The 19,378-nt window shown below is 42.3% G+C and overlaps 1 protein-coding gene across 2 annotated transcripts in view; it reads left to right on the plus strand.

The window, feature by feature from the left end:
• Positions 1 to 6,653: 6,653 nt before the first annotated feature.
• The window catches only part of ret (ret proto-oncogene receptor tyrosine kinase), a 58,959-nt gene continuing 46,234 nt past the window's right edge, over positions 6,654 to 19,378 (plus strand). The window contains exon 1 of one of the 2 annotated variants that reach the window (XM_041269092.1): positions 6,654 to 7,154. In XM_041269092.1, the coding sequence (XP_041125026.1) occupies positions 7,097 to 7,154 (58 nt within the window). In that variant the 5' untranslated portion in view covers positions 6,654 to 7,096. The remainder of the gene's footprint in view (positions 7,155 to 19,378) is intronic. The other variant, XM_041269091.1, reaches the window with a different exon arrangement.

Genomic DNA, 19,378 nt, shown 5'->3' on the forward strand with positions numbered 1-19,378 from the left:
GTTGAAACGCTCAGCACGTCGCTGCTCGACGCTTCGGAGTTTGATGCAAGCACCTTCGACGCTCAGCGCTTCGATGCTAGACGCTCGACGCTTGGCGCTTCTGCGCTCGATGCTCGGTGTTCCGCACTTCGACACTAGACGCTCAGCGATATGGCGCTCGACGCTCAGTGATCGGTGCTTCGACGCACCTTCCATGTTCGTTGAGCCACGCTCGATGGAGATGTCTGGCTTTCATCGCTGCATGACCTGTCAGGCAAAGCTGCCTGCCAGCGATCCGCACGATGATTGTGTGGCGTGTCTCGGACCAGGACACACCGCATCCACGTTGGCAGATAGGGCTTTTTGCCATCTCTGCACTGGCTTCCAGGCACGCATAACCCTTCGCCAAAGGGCGAAGAAATCAGTGGGTGGGCACTCTCCTTTCTCTGGATCATTCCACACCATTTCTGCCCCGCCGTCGTCTACAGCAACGCCGCCAGGGCTGCTGCAGCTCTCCAGGAGCCCATCCTCCCAACTTACAGCTGGTCAGAGGTCCCCTACCAGACACGCTCGGGAACACAGCCCCTCCCCTTCTACGGTACGCCCTCGTTGGGAGTCTAGGTCGCAATCCAGATCGTCGTGACGCAGATGACGCTCTCGCTCCCCTCGTCGCGACAGGCGATACAGAGACAGGTCGAGGGTGATGGAGCTAACCTCCAAGATGTCTCAGTTTATGGAGGTTATGATGGGCAGCAGTCCATCCTCATGTCCCTAGCCAATGCGGTGCTCTGAGCCCCAGAACCAACAACTGGGTCTGTCGCTAGCCAGCCAGTGGCTCCTCCAGGACAGAACTTTCCCTACGATCACTGTTTGAGTCGCCTCAGCCCAGTCCCATCAGTCCAGGATGCTTCCGGCATTCCCAAACTTTGTTAAGGAGGTGCAGTCTATTTGGAGGACTCTGGTCTCTGCTCCTGCGACTTCTCACAAGGCTTCGGCTTCGGGGGCAAGTGAAGCTGGGTTAGCATCCTTCCCATCGGTGGACGCTGCATTCGCCGCGTTGGTGAAGACGCCAACATTATCAGGGCTTACAAAAGATCCTACATGCCCCAATAAGCAGTGCAGGACCACAAAGGTACACCTGAAGAAGGGGTACTCTGCGGCTACAGAGGCGGTCAGACTGTCTAATGTAGCCAGCTTGCTGACAGTTTACCAGGCGGCACTCATTCGAGACCTACCTAAGTGCCCTTTTGCGGCCCTCAGAAGCAAGTTGGGCACGGTCAGTCAGCTGCTGGTGAAGCTGGCCCAGCTCAACGCAGGAGCATCGTGTCTCTGGTGGTGGCCAGAAGACAGCTTTGGCTCTCGCAGGCAAGAGTGCAGGAGCCTGACAAGGCCCCGTTGCTGGATGCCCCAGTTACACTGGGACACACATTTGGTCCGGCGGTGGAGGAGATGCTGCAACGCTCCGTCAAGGCGCAGGAGACGTCTCAGCAAATGGCTAAGATGTGGCCAAATAAGTCGTTCCAGCCGAAGCGGCCTCAGGAACACCCATGGCGCAGGACACCGCCACAGCAGCAGGCGCAACCACGGGGTAGTAGGACCTCCCCCGTAGGTCCATCAGCGCGCAGCCAACCCGTGCTTGCAAGATCGCAGCGCGCAGAGTGGCGTCCTAGAGGAGGTGGCAGGCCACGTCCTCGTAGCTCTGGCCAGGCCTCTCGTGATTGAGTGCAGCCAAAACAGCCCTGAAACCTCCAGGCAGCAGTTAGCCTGCCCCTACACTGTTCCACAGCTCCAGTTCTGGCAACAATGCACCAAGGACACCTGGGTGTGCAAAACTATACTCACCGGGTACATCCTTCATTTCCGGTTAAAACCTCCCCCCTTCCGGGGAGTGGTGGTAACTGCAGTGAAGGACTCGGTTCAGTCCTCTGCTCTGAATGTGGAAATACAGGCATTGCCATTCAACAAGTAGACCCATCTTCAGCGGCTAGGTCTAAAGGTCAATTCAGACAAGAGCCGCCTCGTGCCAAGCCAACAGACCGAATTCTTGGGTCTGCATCTGGACTCAGTGTACATGGAAGCGACCTTGACGACACAGAGAGTTGCCTTGCTGGAGCGGTGTCTCTCCCTGTTCAGATTGAGAGAAACAACCAGCATGGAGCTGTGTCAGCGCATGCTGGGGCTAATGGCTGCCGCCTCACAAGCCCTTCCTTTGGGCTTATTACACCAGAGACCTCTACAGGCCTGGTTCAATGCCTTCGTGTTGCATCCGCGGAGAGACAAATACCTCAGGTTGACGGTATCCCCAACCTGCTGGGGAGCACTGCACTGGTGGAAAGTTCCGTCAAACATCCGCCAGGGCATGCGCTTGGGTTCCATCTTCCGAAGGGAGGTTGTCACGACCGACGCTTACAACCTAGGTTGGGGAGCAGTCTGGAATGGCTCAGGGACCCGCGGAGTGTGGTCAGGACCCTGGAGGTCAGCCCACATCAATGCTCTGGAGCTCAGAGAGGTGGACCTCGCCCTTCGGCACTTCATGCCTGTGCTTCTAGGCAAGCACGTGTTAGTGCGGTCAGGCAACACCACGGTTGTGGCGTATATCAACCACCAGGGGGGGGCCTACGGTCCCCTCGCCTTCACCGGATGATAACCATGCTGTTGCTATGGGCACAGCCGCATTTGACCTCTCTGTGCGCGGTTCACCTACCAAGCAGAATCAATTATAGTGGATCTCTTTCCTCTTGCAGGGGAATGGCATCTCCACCCTCAGGTGGTAGGGCGCGTTTGGCAATGGTTTGGCATAGTGCAAGTAGCTTCGCAAGAGACCACACACTGCCCGCTATGGTTCTCGGTGAGGGACCTCGACAGCCCCCAAGGAGTCAATGCACTGGCTCACGATTGGCCGCCAGGGCTCCTATATGTGTTTCCACCAATTCCGATGCTGCCTGCCTTCTTAGAGAAGGTCAGGGTAGAGCAAGCGACAGTGATCCTGGTTGCTCCTCGGTGGCCTCGGAGGATATCGACCTCCAAGAACGACCAGTTTACCGTCATGGAGCCTTGACGTGGTGCTAGAAGCCCTTACCAAGGCACCATTCGAGTCTCTACAGACTGTGGATATGAAGCTCATGTCTATAAAAACTGCATTTTTGCTGTCAGTGGTATCAGCCAAATGCGTCAGCAAGTTACATGCACTGTCAGTGCATCCATCATGTACTCGTTTCGCAGGAGAAGATTCTAAGGTCTCCATGCGCCCAAATCCAGCCTTTTTACCCAAGGTCATATCCCTGTTTCATATGAACCAACCAATCGAGTTGATGACGTTCCATCCTCCTCCTTTTTCTTACCCAGAGGAAGAACGGTTACACATGCTCTGCCCCGTGCGGGCATTGAGGTGTTATATTGACCGTACAACAGCTGTGAGGCAAACAGAACAATTGTTCATATGCCGTGGTTCTAAGACTTTGGGTCAGCCATTGTCTAAACAACACCTTTCCTATTGGATAGTGGATGCTATTAAATTAGCTTATGAATCTGCAGGCCTTCCGCCACCAAGGCAGTTGAAGGAGCATTCCACTAGGGGTATGGCGACATCCTGAGCACTCTTTAGAGGGGTGCCGGTGTCGGACATTTGCACGCAGCCAGTTGGGCTACACCGCATACTTTTATGAGGTTTTACCGGTTAAACGTGCTGGATACCTCTGCTCCACTATTTGGAGCATCTGTACTATACTCTATGGCACCTCAGGATGCTAACATGGTGTTGACTATTCCACATTAGGACAGGTGTCATTGCGAGCATAGATGCTGAGGCGCAGCTCCGCATATGCGTAGATGTATTGCCTACGCACTTGCGTTATGACGTAAATCCGTCCTATTGCCGAAAATCCTCCCTCGCAACGGCTTGGGTACACTGTTCCCATACCTTGATGGTTATTTTCGACTTGAAAGGGAACGATAGGTTGCGGATGCAACCCCAGTTCCCTGAAAGAGAAAATAACCATCAAGCCGCAAGGTTGCTTCGGAAGCCTACTCGGCCTGAAGAGCCAAAGAGGAAGAGAGTCTCTGCGCGCTGTGGGTCGTAAACTCCTAGGGGGGCGGGCTTACGTGGCAGCTTGCGCAGAGGCCTAACGGCAGCTTTGCTACAAAGCTCAGCCAATCGTTACTGCCTGACGGCAATATCCTATACCTTGATGGTTATTTTCTCTTTCAGAGAACCGGGGTTGCATCCGCAACCTATCGTTAGCTATTCGGTTAGCTATTCACTGCACAGAGTCGCTAGATGACACGGTAATGAAGCAAGTTGGAAACACTAATACTAAAATCGTCTGGAAGCAGATGATATGGGCTGGGGCAAACCTGAAAAGCCTCCCCTAGCTTAAGGATAATATATGACATATATTTTTTATATTACTGTCCTAGTTGTGTCTTTTCTTTTTGTGATTGGGCGCTGCAGATAGTGACTGGTCCCCTCAAATCAAATCATTCAGCCAATAGAAAAGCTTATGATTCCTGCAAGCAGACAGGGAGCCTTCCCATTGGCTGTCTGGTGTGGAAACAGCGGTAGGAGCTGCCAGGGGGCTGCACTGTCTGTAGCAGTGACAGCAGTGTTGCCAGGTTCGCGGTTTTCCCGCGGAATTGGACTACTTCAAAAACACAGCCGCGGGAAATATTAAGGAGTCGCGGGTTGATAATGTAATTAGATTAGTGGTATAACTATAAAAGGTTGAAGTGTTTTCATGCTTGTAATATTGTTTGGGATACAATGCCAGCATTAGTATTTCAATAAAGGGATCATGCTGTAATTCGGCTGCTGGTCTGGTATGAATGTTGATTTGTCCCATGAGCTTCCGTACGAATTTGTTGATCGTGTCGTGTGGATGAGCGGTACTGGGGCTTGTAGTTTTTATTAAGTTCATACTAGGTATCTTTTTTTACGAAAGCTTTTGATTATTATTAATGTGTAAATAATAATCTTGATTTCAGCTAAAACAAATAATGTGGCTATTTGGCGCTATTTTTTAAGTGACAGGGCTATAAACTTTGCAGAAATCTGGCAACCCTGAGTGACAGGCAAGTTACCAGATGAGAGAGTCAGGAACAGGTGAGCCGATCATCATTTCCACAATGTATATTTATTTTTGTGCACAATAATTGTAAACTGAAGCAAAATCAAGTGTTCCTGATATTTGCACTATAGATTTTTTTTTTTTTTTTACCGTGCGCTTTATAGATATTAGTTCATTTTATTTTTACCATTTTCAGAAATTGGAAAACTGAAAATATTGTTTCTTCTTTTCATTTTTCAGTTTTTTTCATCTAGAGTTCGAAAATTGTAGAAAAAACAAACAAACATCAAGCTGTAGAAACGAATAGCAAGCTGGAAAAATCAATAGCAAGCTACAGAAACAAATAGCAAACTGGAAAACATGAATAGCAAATTTGGATAGCGAACTGCAGGCTGGATTAGCAAACTGGATTAATGTGAGCTGGAACAGCGAACTGCGAACCGTTTGCTAATTTCACTAAGTCTCTAAACATACCATTTTATAGGACAAAGTACTAAGTAATAGTATCTACTATATATAAAATAAAATAGATAGTCTATTTTAGTCTAGTTTATTTAAACGTTTTTTATACGTTTTTTTTTTTTCTTACGGTAATGGTTTTAAAACGTTTTACTGTTTCCAGTCCATCCATCCATCCATCCATTATTATTATTTATGTATGTATTTATTTCTTTGTTTGTTTATTTACTTATTTATTTATTTATTTATTATTTTATCAGATGCAGGTATAGGGGGTGGGGCTCTGACCCTTGGTGGGCACCACCAACAATTATACAAACCCGGCGCAGATAGACAGACAGACAGACTTGAAGATTTAACAGCCACCAGAAGTTTATTTGTGTGAAAAATCCAATAAGATTTTCGGACAATGAAATTTTGAACAACGAATGAAATGATGTCAGAAGAAGCTGAAGAAAGTTCATTCTACATGAAACCCGACGCGTCACTATATTTACAACAATCAAGTCCTGGAAACTTACGCCTTGGGCTCATTTCCGAGGGACGGAAATTGTTTTAAACGCTAGATTGTGTGATCAGTTGAACTGCTCTGAAGTGGACTTCAATAAAGTACAAAGAAACACGCGGGAGGACCCCCCACCCGGAGGCGGACAACGAATTACAAGTTAATTCTCTAGTCTACAATGTGAGTTAAGCATTGTGGACACGACAAACCAGGGGACATTGGGGATGGATACTGGCATTTTGAACGCAAACAACATCAGGATGCTTGATTGAAGACAATGCTGTGGTAATCTAACGGTGCAAGAATCATTATTGACAACATTAATTAATAGCAGCCATTTCTTCTAGCCGACATGTTTAAAAGTTACGATAGACATCAGTTTCATGGCAATAGCTGTCCAAGAAACGTTTTTTTCCTTGCTGCAAAACAGACATTAAAATAATTTTATAAGTGCTTTATTGGTTGGTTCCGAGTTATCGCAAACACAGCCCTGCATTACATCTGTACAGTTAGACTGTGTATTTATCCCATAGGCTACGTTTGGAGTTTCAATTAATACTTCAAGACTCTGACCCTTTACATAGCTACATTACAAACTAAAATGTCAATCAATATACAAAGAATTCGAACTTTCTCGAAAACGCCAGAGCATATTCGAGCTCAATGATGAAGAAAATGACAAGCGGTCTAAAAACATTCGACGTCTCTCTATATATCTCTGTCTGTCTCGGGCTTACTAGTTCAATCAGAGCTCCACCACCAGGACCAAAGGAAAACACATCTCCACATCTGCACGACGTGAACCTCCCTCTGCTTCACCCCCTCTGTCTCTCTCTCTCCCTCCCTCCTTCCCTCCCTGCCTGCCTGCCTGCTTGCCTGCTTGCCTCACACTCTCAGCATCAACAGACCAGCGCAGATTGTATTGAGAGCACCACGGCAGCGAGCAGGTTATCGGGCGCCGGACTGAGGATACTATCCACCGGACTGAGAGAGCTCCCAGCAGCAAACAGGACAACTTGAAATAATTTTCAACTAAATTAAAGGAGCTCTTCATACTTTCTTTAAACTCTGGAATTTAATAAAATAAACAATGGGAGGAGCGGTGCGTTTAAAACTGAAGACTTTATTGTTTCTGCTTGCTTGTAAAGGTAAGAGTTATTGTTTTGTCTTATATATCTTGCATCAGAGCATCTAATGTAAAGTTTTGGTTGTCAACTAAATAACACCTTTGGGATTCTCAGTAACCTACAGAACAGCAACTGTACTGACTGAATAATGTGAGAAAAAATAATTCAAGACATAATAATCTCACCGAAAATACGTTTTCTAAAAAGACATCTGCTCTGTTTGGAAATTGAACTTCGATATCCACAAAGAAAGTATAGCCAATTATATATATATATATATATATTATATATATATATATATATATATATATATATATATATATATATATATATATAATTCATGTTAATTAATGTATACTTTTCAGTTGTTAAGAATAAAAACGAATTCCAACAATTGCTTTACCTTAAATGTACAAATGGGCGTTTTTAAGCCTAAAGTAGTCTTTTTAAAAACTACACGGATTTAAAGGCATGGTAGAGATTCAAGAGTCCTGTGTTTATTTCTAATTTTCAAAATGCTTGGACTTGGACACAGCTTGTACTCTTACAGGTTATAGAGACAGGGCCTTTAATTGTGTGTGGCAGGCAGCACGATCTTTAAAGCGTAAAAAAGACAATATTGTTCCCTACTGTGTGAAGAGGATATTTCTGCAGCTCTGTGTATTTGCTGCCCTGGAGTATCATGCCGTGTCTCCTGCGCTGCTTCATCAATGTGCACTGTTCCTTGTATTCTAAAGACTGAGGTATATTGTACCTTCTACTCTAAGATATATATAATGATGGCCTTAGAAGCAAAATATAGCTGCCTTTAATACTGTGCACGAAAAACAGTTTTGAATTGTCCAATGTCAAATTAAAGATGCATCATTGTTACGACTGCATAATACTCCACACCCTCCCAAGATATCAGAGACAGATGAAAAATGCCACTGTACTTCATGTTAAATAATGTTTCATTAAATAAAAAATGACCTGTAACTAAATTTGGAAGTGCAAGTTGCTGTCTGGCAAAATTGCATAATTGACAGCAACTTCCCAAAGCTAATGTACAGTATTGTATAACTGCTATTTATTTATTTATTTATTTATGTATGCATTTATTTAGTCTTTTGTATATACTTGTGTGGTACAATTGAGCTGCAGTACCCCGCACAGAGCATGTTCTGTACTAAAGTGGTACAATGTCAGATTGAAAGTGGTATGCTGTCAGATCAATTGCGATCTGATGGATATTTTGCTATTGTCAAAAATAGTAATATTTACTGTTAATTATGCAATGTCTTTCCAAACTTAAACTGGAAACACAACCAATTTCTTTTAAGAAAAAACAATTCACAACAAATAAGGCAAAATGGGAAGTCACCAAAACGTTTACAAGACCTAATATATTGCATCTGATAAATATTCACATACTATTTTCTTAATGGTGGAAAAATATGATAAATGACATTAAAAACCATGTAAAAGACAAAAACAACATAACGTACCAGATTTGAATGGGCGGATCCCTGCTTTCTTAGCGGCAGTTGTTTAGGCACGAGCAAGCGCACTGTACCTGAAAATAACGCTACACCGGTAATTCAGAAGACCAGATGAAACAACTCAAATATTTATACATTTACTTTCCCCAGAATTTACAATTCATCAATTTTTTTCTGATTCAGAATACAAATGACCGAAGATAGGCACACTAAATCTAACTGCAAACCAAAAAAAAGACCTGATTTTGCAGACACAAGTGCCTCAGTATGTTTACAGTATTAAACATCACTGAAGTCTAACTCTTTGGACTATCAATATATGAAACAGGGGTTGCAGGTACAGGTGTATTTGTAGTTATGGGTGTATTGACCTTTTTACATGACAATGTTTCATTTGTAAGCAGTGATTTGTTGTGTTAGGGTTACCAGAATCTGTTCGCAATGAGTAGGCAGATATATTCTCTCGTCCATTTCTGTTCATATTCAGAGGATGTGCTTGAAGGATATGTTCATAGTTGAGGCATACAAAGGCACAGACTTGAATTATTGAGAGAGAGACAGACAGAGAGAGAGTTCTTTTTTCTCCTTTGACTGTGAAGAAATCCAGACGTGTTCTATTGTAAAACACGACAAACATATCAAATTTATGTGTAATCTTGATTGTTGCATTTTTATAGAAATTCAGTTTAGGCCTGAATTTGCCAAATACAGTGGTGTCCCTGAAAACTATTGTTTGAGTTCCTCAGTGATTTATTGGACTTGTTTCCCCTCTCAGGTGCAGTATTTGTTGAACATCTGGTAGAAAATGGGACTAATATAACCTTTTAAGATGTTGTTGAGGGAGCAGGAGCAGGTGCTTCCCCATAGTTAATCACGGCAATCTATCAATTAACCTCACTGTTTAAGCCCTGGGTCGAACATTCATTCTCTGTCTGTTTTGTGTTTTCGTATTGTCATTGTTCTTGCCGAGCGTAAGCATCCGCCAGCTCAGCCACTGACTCATGTGACCCTGAGCAAGTCACTTCACCTCCTTGTGGTCCGTCTTTCGGGTGAGACATTCTTGTAAGTGACTGTAGCTGATGCATAGTTCACACACCCTAGTCTCGTATCTGGTAAAGCACTTTGTGATGGTGGTCCACTATGAAAGGCGCTATATAAAAAAAAAGAAAGAAAGACAGCAGTGTCTGTCACTCCCGCTGCGCCCTGCAGTCCAGCAAAAAAGATAAGCTTCTTGCTGAGCGTAAACAGAAACGGCTCCTTCAAAAGTTGTTTGCTGAGGGTAATCAGAAATTCTGTGGTTTGGTAGTGAGAAAATTGATATTGGTTGTGAGATTTGTTTTTTACAGGAAAGGGCCATTTCTGCTGTTTGTCTGTTGCTTGTTTGCCTCCACCTCTGGATGGGCTCCAATAATGGTGTCCAGGATGGTACACACGTTGGGTAACCAACCAATTCAGCGATCTGATATTCAACTAAATTCGTCAGTCTGTAATCTCATCACGACCGCTTAACCTCATCACATCCGCTCAACCTCATCAAGTCTGCTCAATCTCATCACGTCCACTCAATCTCATCACGTCTGCTCAATCTCATCACGTCCGCTCAATTTCATCACGTCTGCTCAATTTCATCATGTCTGCTCTATCTCATCACGTCCACTCAACCTCATCACCTATGCTCAATCTCATCACGTCCGCTCAATCTCATCACGTCCGCTCAATCTCATCACGTCCGCTCAATTTCATCACGTCTGCTCTATCTCATCACGTCCGCTCAATCTCATCACGTCCGCTCAATCTCATCACGTCCGCTCAATCTCATCACGTCCGCTCAATTTCATCACGTCCACTCAATCTCATCACGTCTGCTCAATCTCATCACGTCCGCTCAACCTCATCACCTATGCTCAATCTCATCACGTCCGCTCAATCTCATCACGTCCGCTCAATCTCATCACGTCTGCTCAATTGCATCACGTCCGCTCAACCTCATCACATCCGCTTAACCTTATAAAAAAAAAGGCACTTTAAAGAGCGTTTAAAAGGGACCAAAAACAAAGTACACAGAAAGAGTACACAGAACTGCAAACACAAGTCAACAAGGAAGTAAGAAAGGCCAAGAGAGAAATAGAAATGAACATTGCTAAGGGGACTAAAACCAATTCCAAAATGTTTTTCCAATATTACAACAGCAAGAGAACATTCAAAGAGGAGGTTAAATGTTTAAGAGATACAAATGGCAAAATCATAGATGAAGAAAAAAAATAGCAAATATATTAAATGATTACTTTTCACAAGTTTTTACAAAGGAGGATACGGACAACATGCACCACATGTCAACCTGTTCCTATCCAGTTTTAAATAACATTAGCATAACCGAGGCAGAAGTGTTAAAGGGACTAGGAGCTCTTAAAATAAACAAATCCCCTGTGCCGGATGAGATCCTCCCAATAGTACTCAAAGAAATGAAAGAAGTTATTTACAAACCGCTAAGCAAGATCATTCAAAAGTCTCTTGACACAGGGGTTGTACCAACAGACTGGAAAATTGCAAACGTAATATCGATCCACAAAAGGGAAACAAAACTGAACTAGGTAACTACAGACCAATAAGCCTGATTTCTATTATATTCAAACTTATGGAAACTATAATAAGATCCAAAATGGAAAATTACCTATATGGTAACAGTATCCTGGGAGACAGTCAACATGGTTTTAGGAAAGGGAGATCGTGTCTAACTAACCTGCTTGATGGATAATTGCAAAGCATATGAGATGGTTTATTTAGATTTCCAGAAAGCTTTTGACAAAGTCCCACATAAAAGATTAATTCTCAAACTGAACGCAGTAGAAATTCAAGGAAACACCAGTACATGGATTAGGGAGTGGTTAACAAGTAGAAAACAGAAAGTACTGATTAGAGCAGTGTGGCAAAGTGCCCCGCCCCTGTGTGTATTTTGTGTTGTGTGTTGTGTGTTAATTTTGGTGTACAGTCATTGATACACGGGATGTAAACGGGTCTGTGTAACACGAGTGTTTAAAATGTATATTTGTATTTAGGCACGAGGATTGCACATCCCTTCATGTGCAAGTAAAATGTAATATGTGAGCAGGGGGAATTGCACTTTATTAATTCACGTGCAGTTGTACCGTGAGTTAATAAAGTGAATGATTGATTAGCAATCGAGTCTCGGTACAGCTGCATAAAAGCGGCATGTTTTCACTCACTTGGGTTGTGTTTGGTGAGTGGAGAAAGGGTATGGAGAGGAAAGAATTAAAAACGAGAAAACTTAACAAAGTAAAATATATAACCGTTGTTTTGACTCACCGTGTTTGTCTGTTAGTCCACTGTAGTCCGTTTTGTTTGTCTGTTTATTTTGGCCTCACGTGCCGTGTGCTGTTTTTGTTACAACCTTTTTATTTACTCTCTGTTCATTTATTAAATGCTGAGTGTAAGGAAGTGCTCAGCTTCCCCAAAACTCCACCTTTTTGTTTATTTCCTGGTTCCTGTTTCTGGTCTGACGTCCCCCACTCCAGCCTTCTTTGTGACAAGGAGAACCCTCAGAATGGATTGTGGTAACCAGTGGAGTACCACAAGGATCAGTATTAGGTCCTCTGCTATTCCTAATCTACATTAATGATTTAGATTCTGGTATAGTAAGCAAATTTGTTAAATTCGCAGACGACACAAAAGTAGGAGGAGTGGCAAACACTGTTGCAGCAGCAAAGGTCATTCAAAATGATCTAGACAAGATTCAGAACTGGGCAGACACATGGCAAATGACATTTAATAGAGAAAAGTGTAAGGTACTGCATGCAGGCAATAAAAATGTGCTTTATAAATATCATATGGGAGATACTGAAATTGGAGAAGGTATTTTTGAAAAAGACCTAGGAGTTTTTGTTGACTCAGAAATGTCTTCATCTAGACAATGTGGGGAAACTATAAAAAAGGCTAACAGGCTAACAATAAAAGTGTTGAATTTAAATCAAGGGAAGTAATGTTAAAACTGTACAATGCATTAGTAAGACCTCAACTTGACTATTGTGTTCAGTTCTGGTCACCTCGCTACAAAATGATATTGCTGCTCTAGAAAGAGTGCAAAGAAGAGCGACCAGAATTATTCCGGGTTTAAAAGGCATGTCATATGCAGACAAGTTAAAAGAAACTAATCTATTCAGTCTTGAACAAAGAAGACTATGCAGCAACCTAATTCAAGCATTAAAAATTCTAAAATATATTGACAATGTTGACCCAAGGGACTTTTTTGACCCAAAAAAAGAAACAATGACCATGGGTATTATGACGAATTTAATATTTGTGGATATACACTGTATAGGAAAGACAGGCAGGACAGAAGAGGAGGAGGGGTAGCGCTATACATAAGAAACAGTCTTGAAGCCCAGGTGTTAAACCTGAACAAAGAAAATAAAACCGAATCAATATGGGTCAGAATAACGGACAAAAATTCAAAAGGCATAATAATAGGAGCATGCTATAGACCGCCAGATTCAGACGGTGAGCACAATAATCTGTTATACAATGACATTAGAAATGTGTGTAGCAAAGGAGAAGCCATACTAATGGGGGATTTCAACTTCCCCCAAATAAAATGGGAAAACCCGGTGGGTAGCGCGAAGGATGAAATAGAAATGGTGGAAATGACAAATGACTGCTTCCTAACACAATTTGTGAAGGCACCCACTAGAGGGGAGGCATGCCTTGATTTAGTCTTTTCAAATAACGAAGATAGAATAACTAAAACAGAGGTCAGAGAACCACTGGCAAACTCAGACCACAACATGGTCTCATTTGAAGTGTTTTTTAAATCCCCAAAAGAAATGACTAAAGCTAAGGTTTACAATTTTAGAAAAGCAAACTATGAAGGTATGAAACAGAGACTAACAGAAGTAGATTGGAGTAAAATAGAGAAAACACCCACAGAAGAAGGATGGTTGTTCTTCAAAAATGTAGTACTAGAGGCGCAAAACAATTACATCCCTAAAGTAGACAAATCTAAATGTAAAACTAAATTGCCAAAATGGTTTAATAGATCAATAAAAAAAAATATTCAGCGAAAAAAAAGCACTTTACAGAGCATTAAAAAAGGACCAAAAAGAAAGTACGCAGAAAGAGTACACAGAACTGCAAACGCAAGTCAAAAAGGAAGTTAGAAAGGCCAAGAGAGAAATAGAAATAAACATTGCTAAGGGAGCTAAAACCAATTCCAAAATGTTTTTCCAATATTACAACAGCAAGAGAACATTCAAAGAGGAGATTAAATGTTTAAGAGATACAAATGGCAAAATCGTAGATGAAGAAAAAAAAATAGCAAATATGTTAAATGATTACTTTTCACAAGTTTTTACAAAGGAAGATACTGACAACATGCCCCACATGTCATCCAGTTCCTATCCAGTTTTAAATAACTTTAGCATAACTGAGGCAGAAGTGTTAAAGGGACTAGGAGCTCTTAAAATAAACAAATCCCCTGGGCCGGATGAGATCCTCCCAGTAGTACTCAAAGAAATGAAAGAAGTAATTTACAAACCGCTAACCAAGATCATGCAGCAGTCTCTTGACACAGGGGTGGTACCGACAGACTGGAAAATTGCAAACGTAATACCGATCCACAAAAAGGGAAACAAAACTGAACCAGGTAACTACAGACCAGTAAGCCTGACTTCTATTATATGCAAACTTATGGAAACTATAATAAGATCCAAAATGGAAAATTACCTATATGGTAACAGGGTCCTGGGAGACAGTCAACATGGTTTTAGGAAAGGGAGATCGTGCCTAACTAACTTGCTTGATTTTTTTGAGGATGCAACATCCATAATGGATAATTGCAAAGCATATGACATGGTTTATTTAGAATTCCAGAAAGCTTTTGACAAAGTCCCGCACAAAAGATTAATTCTCAAACTGAACGCAGTTGGGATTCAAGGAAACACATGTACATGGATTAGGGAGTGGTTAACATGTAGAAAACAGAAAGTACTGATTAGAGGAAAAACCTCAGAATGGAGTGTGGTAACCAGCGGTGTACCACAGGGATCAGTATTAGGTCCTCTGCTATTCCTAATCTACATTAATGATTTAGATTCTGGTATAGTAAGCAAACTTGTTAAATTTGCAGACGACACAAAAGTAGGAGGAGTGGCAAACACTGTTGCAGCAGCAAAGGTCATTCAAAATGATCTAGACAAGATTCAGAACTGGGCAGACACATGGCAAATGACATTTAATAGAGAAAAGTGTAAGGTACTGCACGCAGGAAATAAAAATGTACATTATAAATATCATATGGGAGATATTGAAATTGGAGAAGGAATCTATGAAAAAGACCTAGGAGTTTTTGTTGACTCAGAAATGTCTTCATCTAGACAATGTGGGGAAACTATAAAAAAGGCTAACAAGATGCTCGGATACATTGTGAAAAGTGTTGAATTTAAATCAAGGGAAGTAATGTTAAAACTGTACAATGCACTAGTAAGACCTCATCTTAAATATTGTGTTCAGTTCTGGTCACCTCGCTATAAAAAAGATATTGCTGCTCTAGAAAGAGTGCAAAGAAGAGCGACCAGAATTATTCCGGGCTTAAAAGGCATGTCATATGCAGACAGGCTAAAATAATTGAATCTGTTCAGTCTTGAACAAAGAAGACTACGTGGCGACCTAATTCAAGCATTCAAAATTCTAAAAGGTATTGACAGTGTCGACCCAAGGGACTTTTTCAGCCTGAAAAAAGAAACAAGGACCAGGGGTCACAAATGGAGTTTAGAAAAAGGGGCATTCAGAACAGAAAATAGGAGACACTTTTTTACACAGAGAATTGTGAGGGTCTGGAATCAACTCCCCAGTAATGTTGTTGAAGCTGACACCCTGGGATCCTTCAAGAAGCTGCTTGATGAGATTTTGGGATCAATAAGCTACTAACAACCAAACGAGCAAGATGGGCCGAATGGCCTCCTCTCGTTTGTAAACTTTCTTAAGTAGCGATTAGCATTGACCTTGGCTTCTAACGGAATGAGTGCACCCAAACCATGCCAGGAAAATGCGCCCCACAACCACCAGAACCCTTCACTGTTGGAACCAAACACTCAGGGCTGTAGAGTTCTTTAGGTTGGCACTACACGTGCACTCGTCCATTTGTCGAGAACTTGGTGAAGGATGATTCATCTGACCATATTACATTTCTCCACTGCTCGATAGTCCATTGACTGTGCTCTTTGCACCACTGGACTCGCAAACATGCATTGCCAGGTGTGATGAGCGGTTTTTGCACTGCAACACAACTATGGTATCCCACTCTGTAGAGTTCTCGGCGGACCGTTTTTGATGAAACTGGCTGCTCGGGCCCCAGGTTGAAATTTGCAATCAGTTCATTTGCAGTTGCTCACCTGTTTTGCCTTGGACATCGAATTAATGCACGGCATCACAATTCTGGAGTATGCGCTTCCACCCATTGTTGCCCTTTGCTAATGATGTCTTTCCCTCTGAGTTCCATGCCAACATCACCTTAGACACCGTTGCTCTCCTTTTGCCGTTGCTCTCCTACATTTTAACTAAATTCTCAGATGCTCTTTAAGCTCTTTAAGTAGTGGTATTTTTTTCAAATGAGTTTTTTACACCTGATTTGGTATTCTCATTAGCTTGTTTTAGAGATTTGTAAATTAAGTTAAGCTGCAAAAAGGTCACAATGTAGCATATGTTGTAGTTTAGCCCAATATGGTCTACAAAATCTGTATTGCATGCTCTGTACTGTACAACTTTACAACCTGTCAAACACATGGGGGCCTCATAAACTACTAATGCTGAGGTATAGGGGACAGCTTGTTTGTATCCCTTTTAAAAATAAGCAAAACATTGTAATCAGCAAGATATCCCTCAAGTACGTGGTTTCCTAAATGTTACCTGTTTGTTTCACAGTTATATACTGAAAACAGTCAGCCCTGTGTAGATATAATGTAAAAGTGTATAAGTTAAACAAGACACAGTTGGAGTAAACTTGGACCCTAGCTTGTTTTCTTTATGTTGCTACTTGTTTCTAATACAGTAAAACGGGCTGGTGCAGTCTGGTCCAATCTCCTGTTCTTAATATTTACAACAGGCTTACAGCAGAATAAACAAAAGTAGGCTTGTACTTGATGTATTTCAGACTCTGAAATAGGTGAGGTGTTGAGGGAGGGGTGGACACCTTTTTATTATCAAGTCTTTTTTTAACACTGCTATGGGATCCTTTGAAAGGCTAGCATTGCCCTCACACTGAGCCTGTGTGAATCACTTTTTACTGGACTGCCTGTTTGAATGGTCCAGGCTGGAGACAGGTGGGGAGGCAGGTGGAGAGGCAAGTGGAGAGCCAGGTGGGGAGCCAGGTGGCAAGACAAGTGGAGAGGCAGGTGGGGAGTCAGGTAGAGAGGCAGGTGGGGAGCCAGGTGGAATGAGTGCTGTGCCTTGGAGAAAAAAAAAACTTCTGCTGAAATAAAGGGGGGCGCAGCCTCAATATCAGATCACCAGGTAAGCAGCAGTATGAGAAAGGTAGGCTCCACATCCCTATCTCTTACAAGGGGGAAAAAGAAAGCGACTGACTGGAAACCCCAGGGCCTTTGTTTTCTAGATGAAAAAATAAATACATTTAAATAATGATTCGAATTGGCCTTATATATTAAAATCTAAATGTTAATGACTCAATGTAACTACATTACTTAATGTGTCACGCTGTTTAAAAACACATGAACACTCCACTGATTAGTAATAGATTCAAAAGTAATGATTGTGATAATTTGGGTGTTTTTCAATGAATCCCACAATAGCTTGTTAACCTAGTATAGTGTGTAGAAATAAACTAAAGAAACTGGTGGTGGACATTTTACACACTTCCCAAGAAAACTCCTTAGCTATTGTTCGCCACTGTTAAGAATCTGAAACCTCAACTCAGCTGTAGGGTCAGAATCCATCAAACTGGCATATCAAGCACATAAAATATGTATTTGGTTGATCAGATTTTGTATACATTGTGCTGTCTTTGACTATCAAACGGCATCCCTTGCATGCGTGATATATAAAAGATGCATCTCCATGTTGCCAGCTTCAATAACAATGAGTAAGGCAGACGGCATATCTGACATTACTAGGATGCTGCAGCTGGTGCTGGACTGGCAGGTGAATCAATGTTTCAAAGTCTTTTATTGCTATACAGCCTGAGGTGTTTGAGTTCAACATGAGTGTAGTCTTTCTGAGAACAAGACCGTAAAGACAAAACCCAAAGACTGAGAGCAGAGCAGAGAAGGCTGCCACAGCAAGGAATCCACATTGACTCCTTCCCTCCAGGGAAACACGACAGACAGGCTGCGATAAGAAAACTGGGACTAGATCCCATGTATAAAATAGAATAGTGCAGATTAATGCACTTCTGGAAGTTTAAATTGCCTGTCTGTGTCCTAACCTTGGCCTTCTGGTTATAATCTCATCTGTGCTGTTTTAAAAGGCATGTTTCAGGTGAGTAAAGGAGTGCTAACCAACAATTTAAAATCAATGTTGTTACTTATTAGCAACAGAAATGCTATCACTGCATGTGCTGAAGAACTCCTGATTATTTGCTTGTTTTTAGTGCTTTCATTTGATACATGTTATTTCAAATACAGTACTATATATTAAAATGAGATTCAAATATAGATAATTACTGCTGCTTCATGATACTACTTCCTGAGCCATAGGTGACTTTTACTCCAGTGTTCTAGCTCCAATCAGTTCAAGAGATTGTATATGTATACAGTAAATATGGTCCACAAATATGATCAATTGGAAGTAACTTTGGATGTTTAACCCTTTATGAAATCTTTGATGATTAAACCAAGGCGGTGCTTGTATATTTCACTGCATTGAAAAGGTTTACTGCCAGAAAATATATTCCGTTTCTTTGCAATGCAGACGTTGAAAGCTATTACCTTTGTTTATGGACTTGTGATCTGGCACCCTTGATCCTGTGGTCAGTGAAGCATGGCGTGTTTGACCGATAGCTTTGAAAACTGGTCGATGGGAGCTGTGGGTAAAGTCTCTTTCTCACAGGGCAGACGCTGGCTTCCACTTCCAGCCAATCCCTGTTACCATGTTGCTAATGAGAAGCTCGAGGAGCCAGGAAGCTCTCACCTCAGATCTGCACACACACTCTGAAGCCTCCTTAATAAAGCTGCTACTGCTAGGACCCCCTGTTCATTTCTAGGTATTTCTATTAGATACTGTCACCCTGCAGACCCTAGTAATTAGCTACCATCCTGTAGACCTTGTTTCGAAAGTCTTCTAATCATGCCTTGAATAAAGCATCCTCAGTCCCTGATTATTCTCCTGTGTATCGTTTAGCTGGTTTTCACTTTGAGGTCCTTGCTGGTATTCCGATTCCTATCTGGTCCATCTTTGTGCAGCATAGATGAAGCATTGTGAAGAATGGGTGGGGTCCTATATCTGCGGAGTGGAGAGAAGTGAATCTATTGCACCGTGGCATGATTCGTTCCTTTCACCGGATTTGAGTTGAAAATAGCCTGTCTTAAAAGCCAAGTGACATTGCAAAATAAAAACTTTCACGTATTAAAAAATCAATTGAAATAGCAGTTTTGAATTTGCTCAGTAATGCTATCCTAATCCAGTATATGTGATATCTTAAGCAGCTGTGGCTTTATCACTCTGTGACAGGGTATGGCTGAATGGTGACGTCAGGCCAGATGCCGGAAGAACAGACAGGTACTGCAGGCAAAAGACGCTTGT

This window comes from Polyodon spathula, chromosome 13 (assembly GCF_017654505.1).
Source record: "Polyodon spathula isolate WHYD16114869_AA chromosome 13, ASM1765450v1, whole genome shotgun sequence".
Classification (NCBI taxonomy): Eukaryota; Metazoa; Chordata; class Actinopteri; order Acipenseriformes; family Polyodontidae; genus Polyodon; species Polyodon spathula.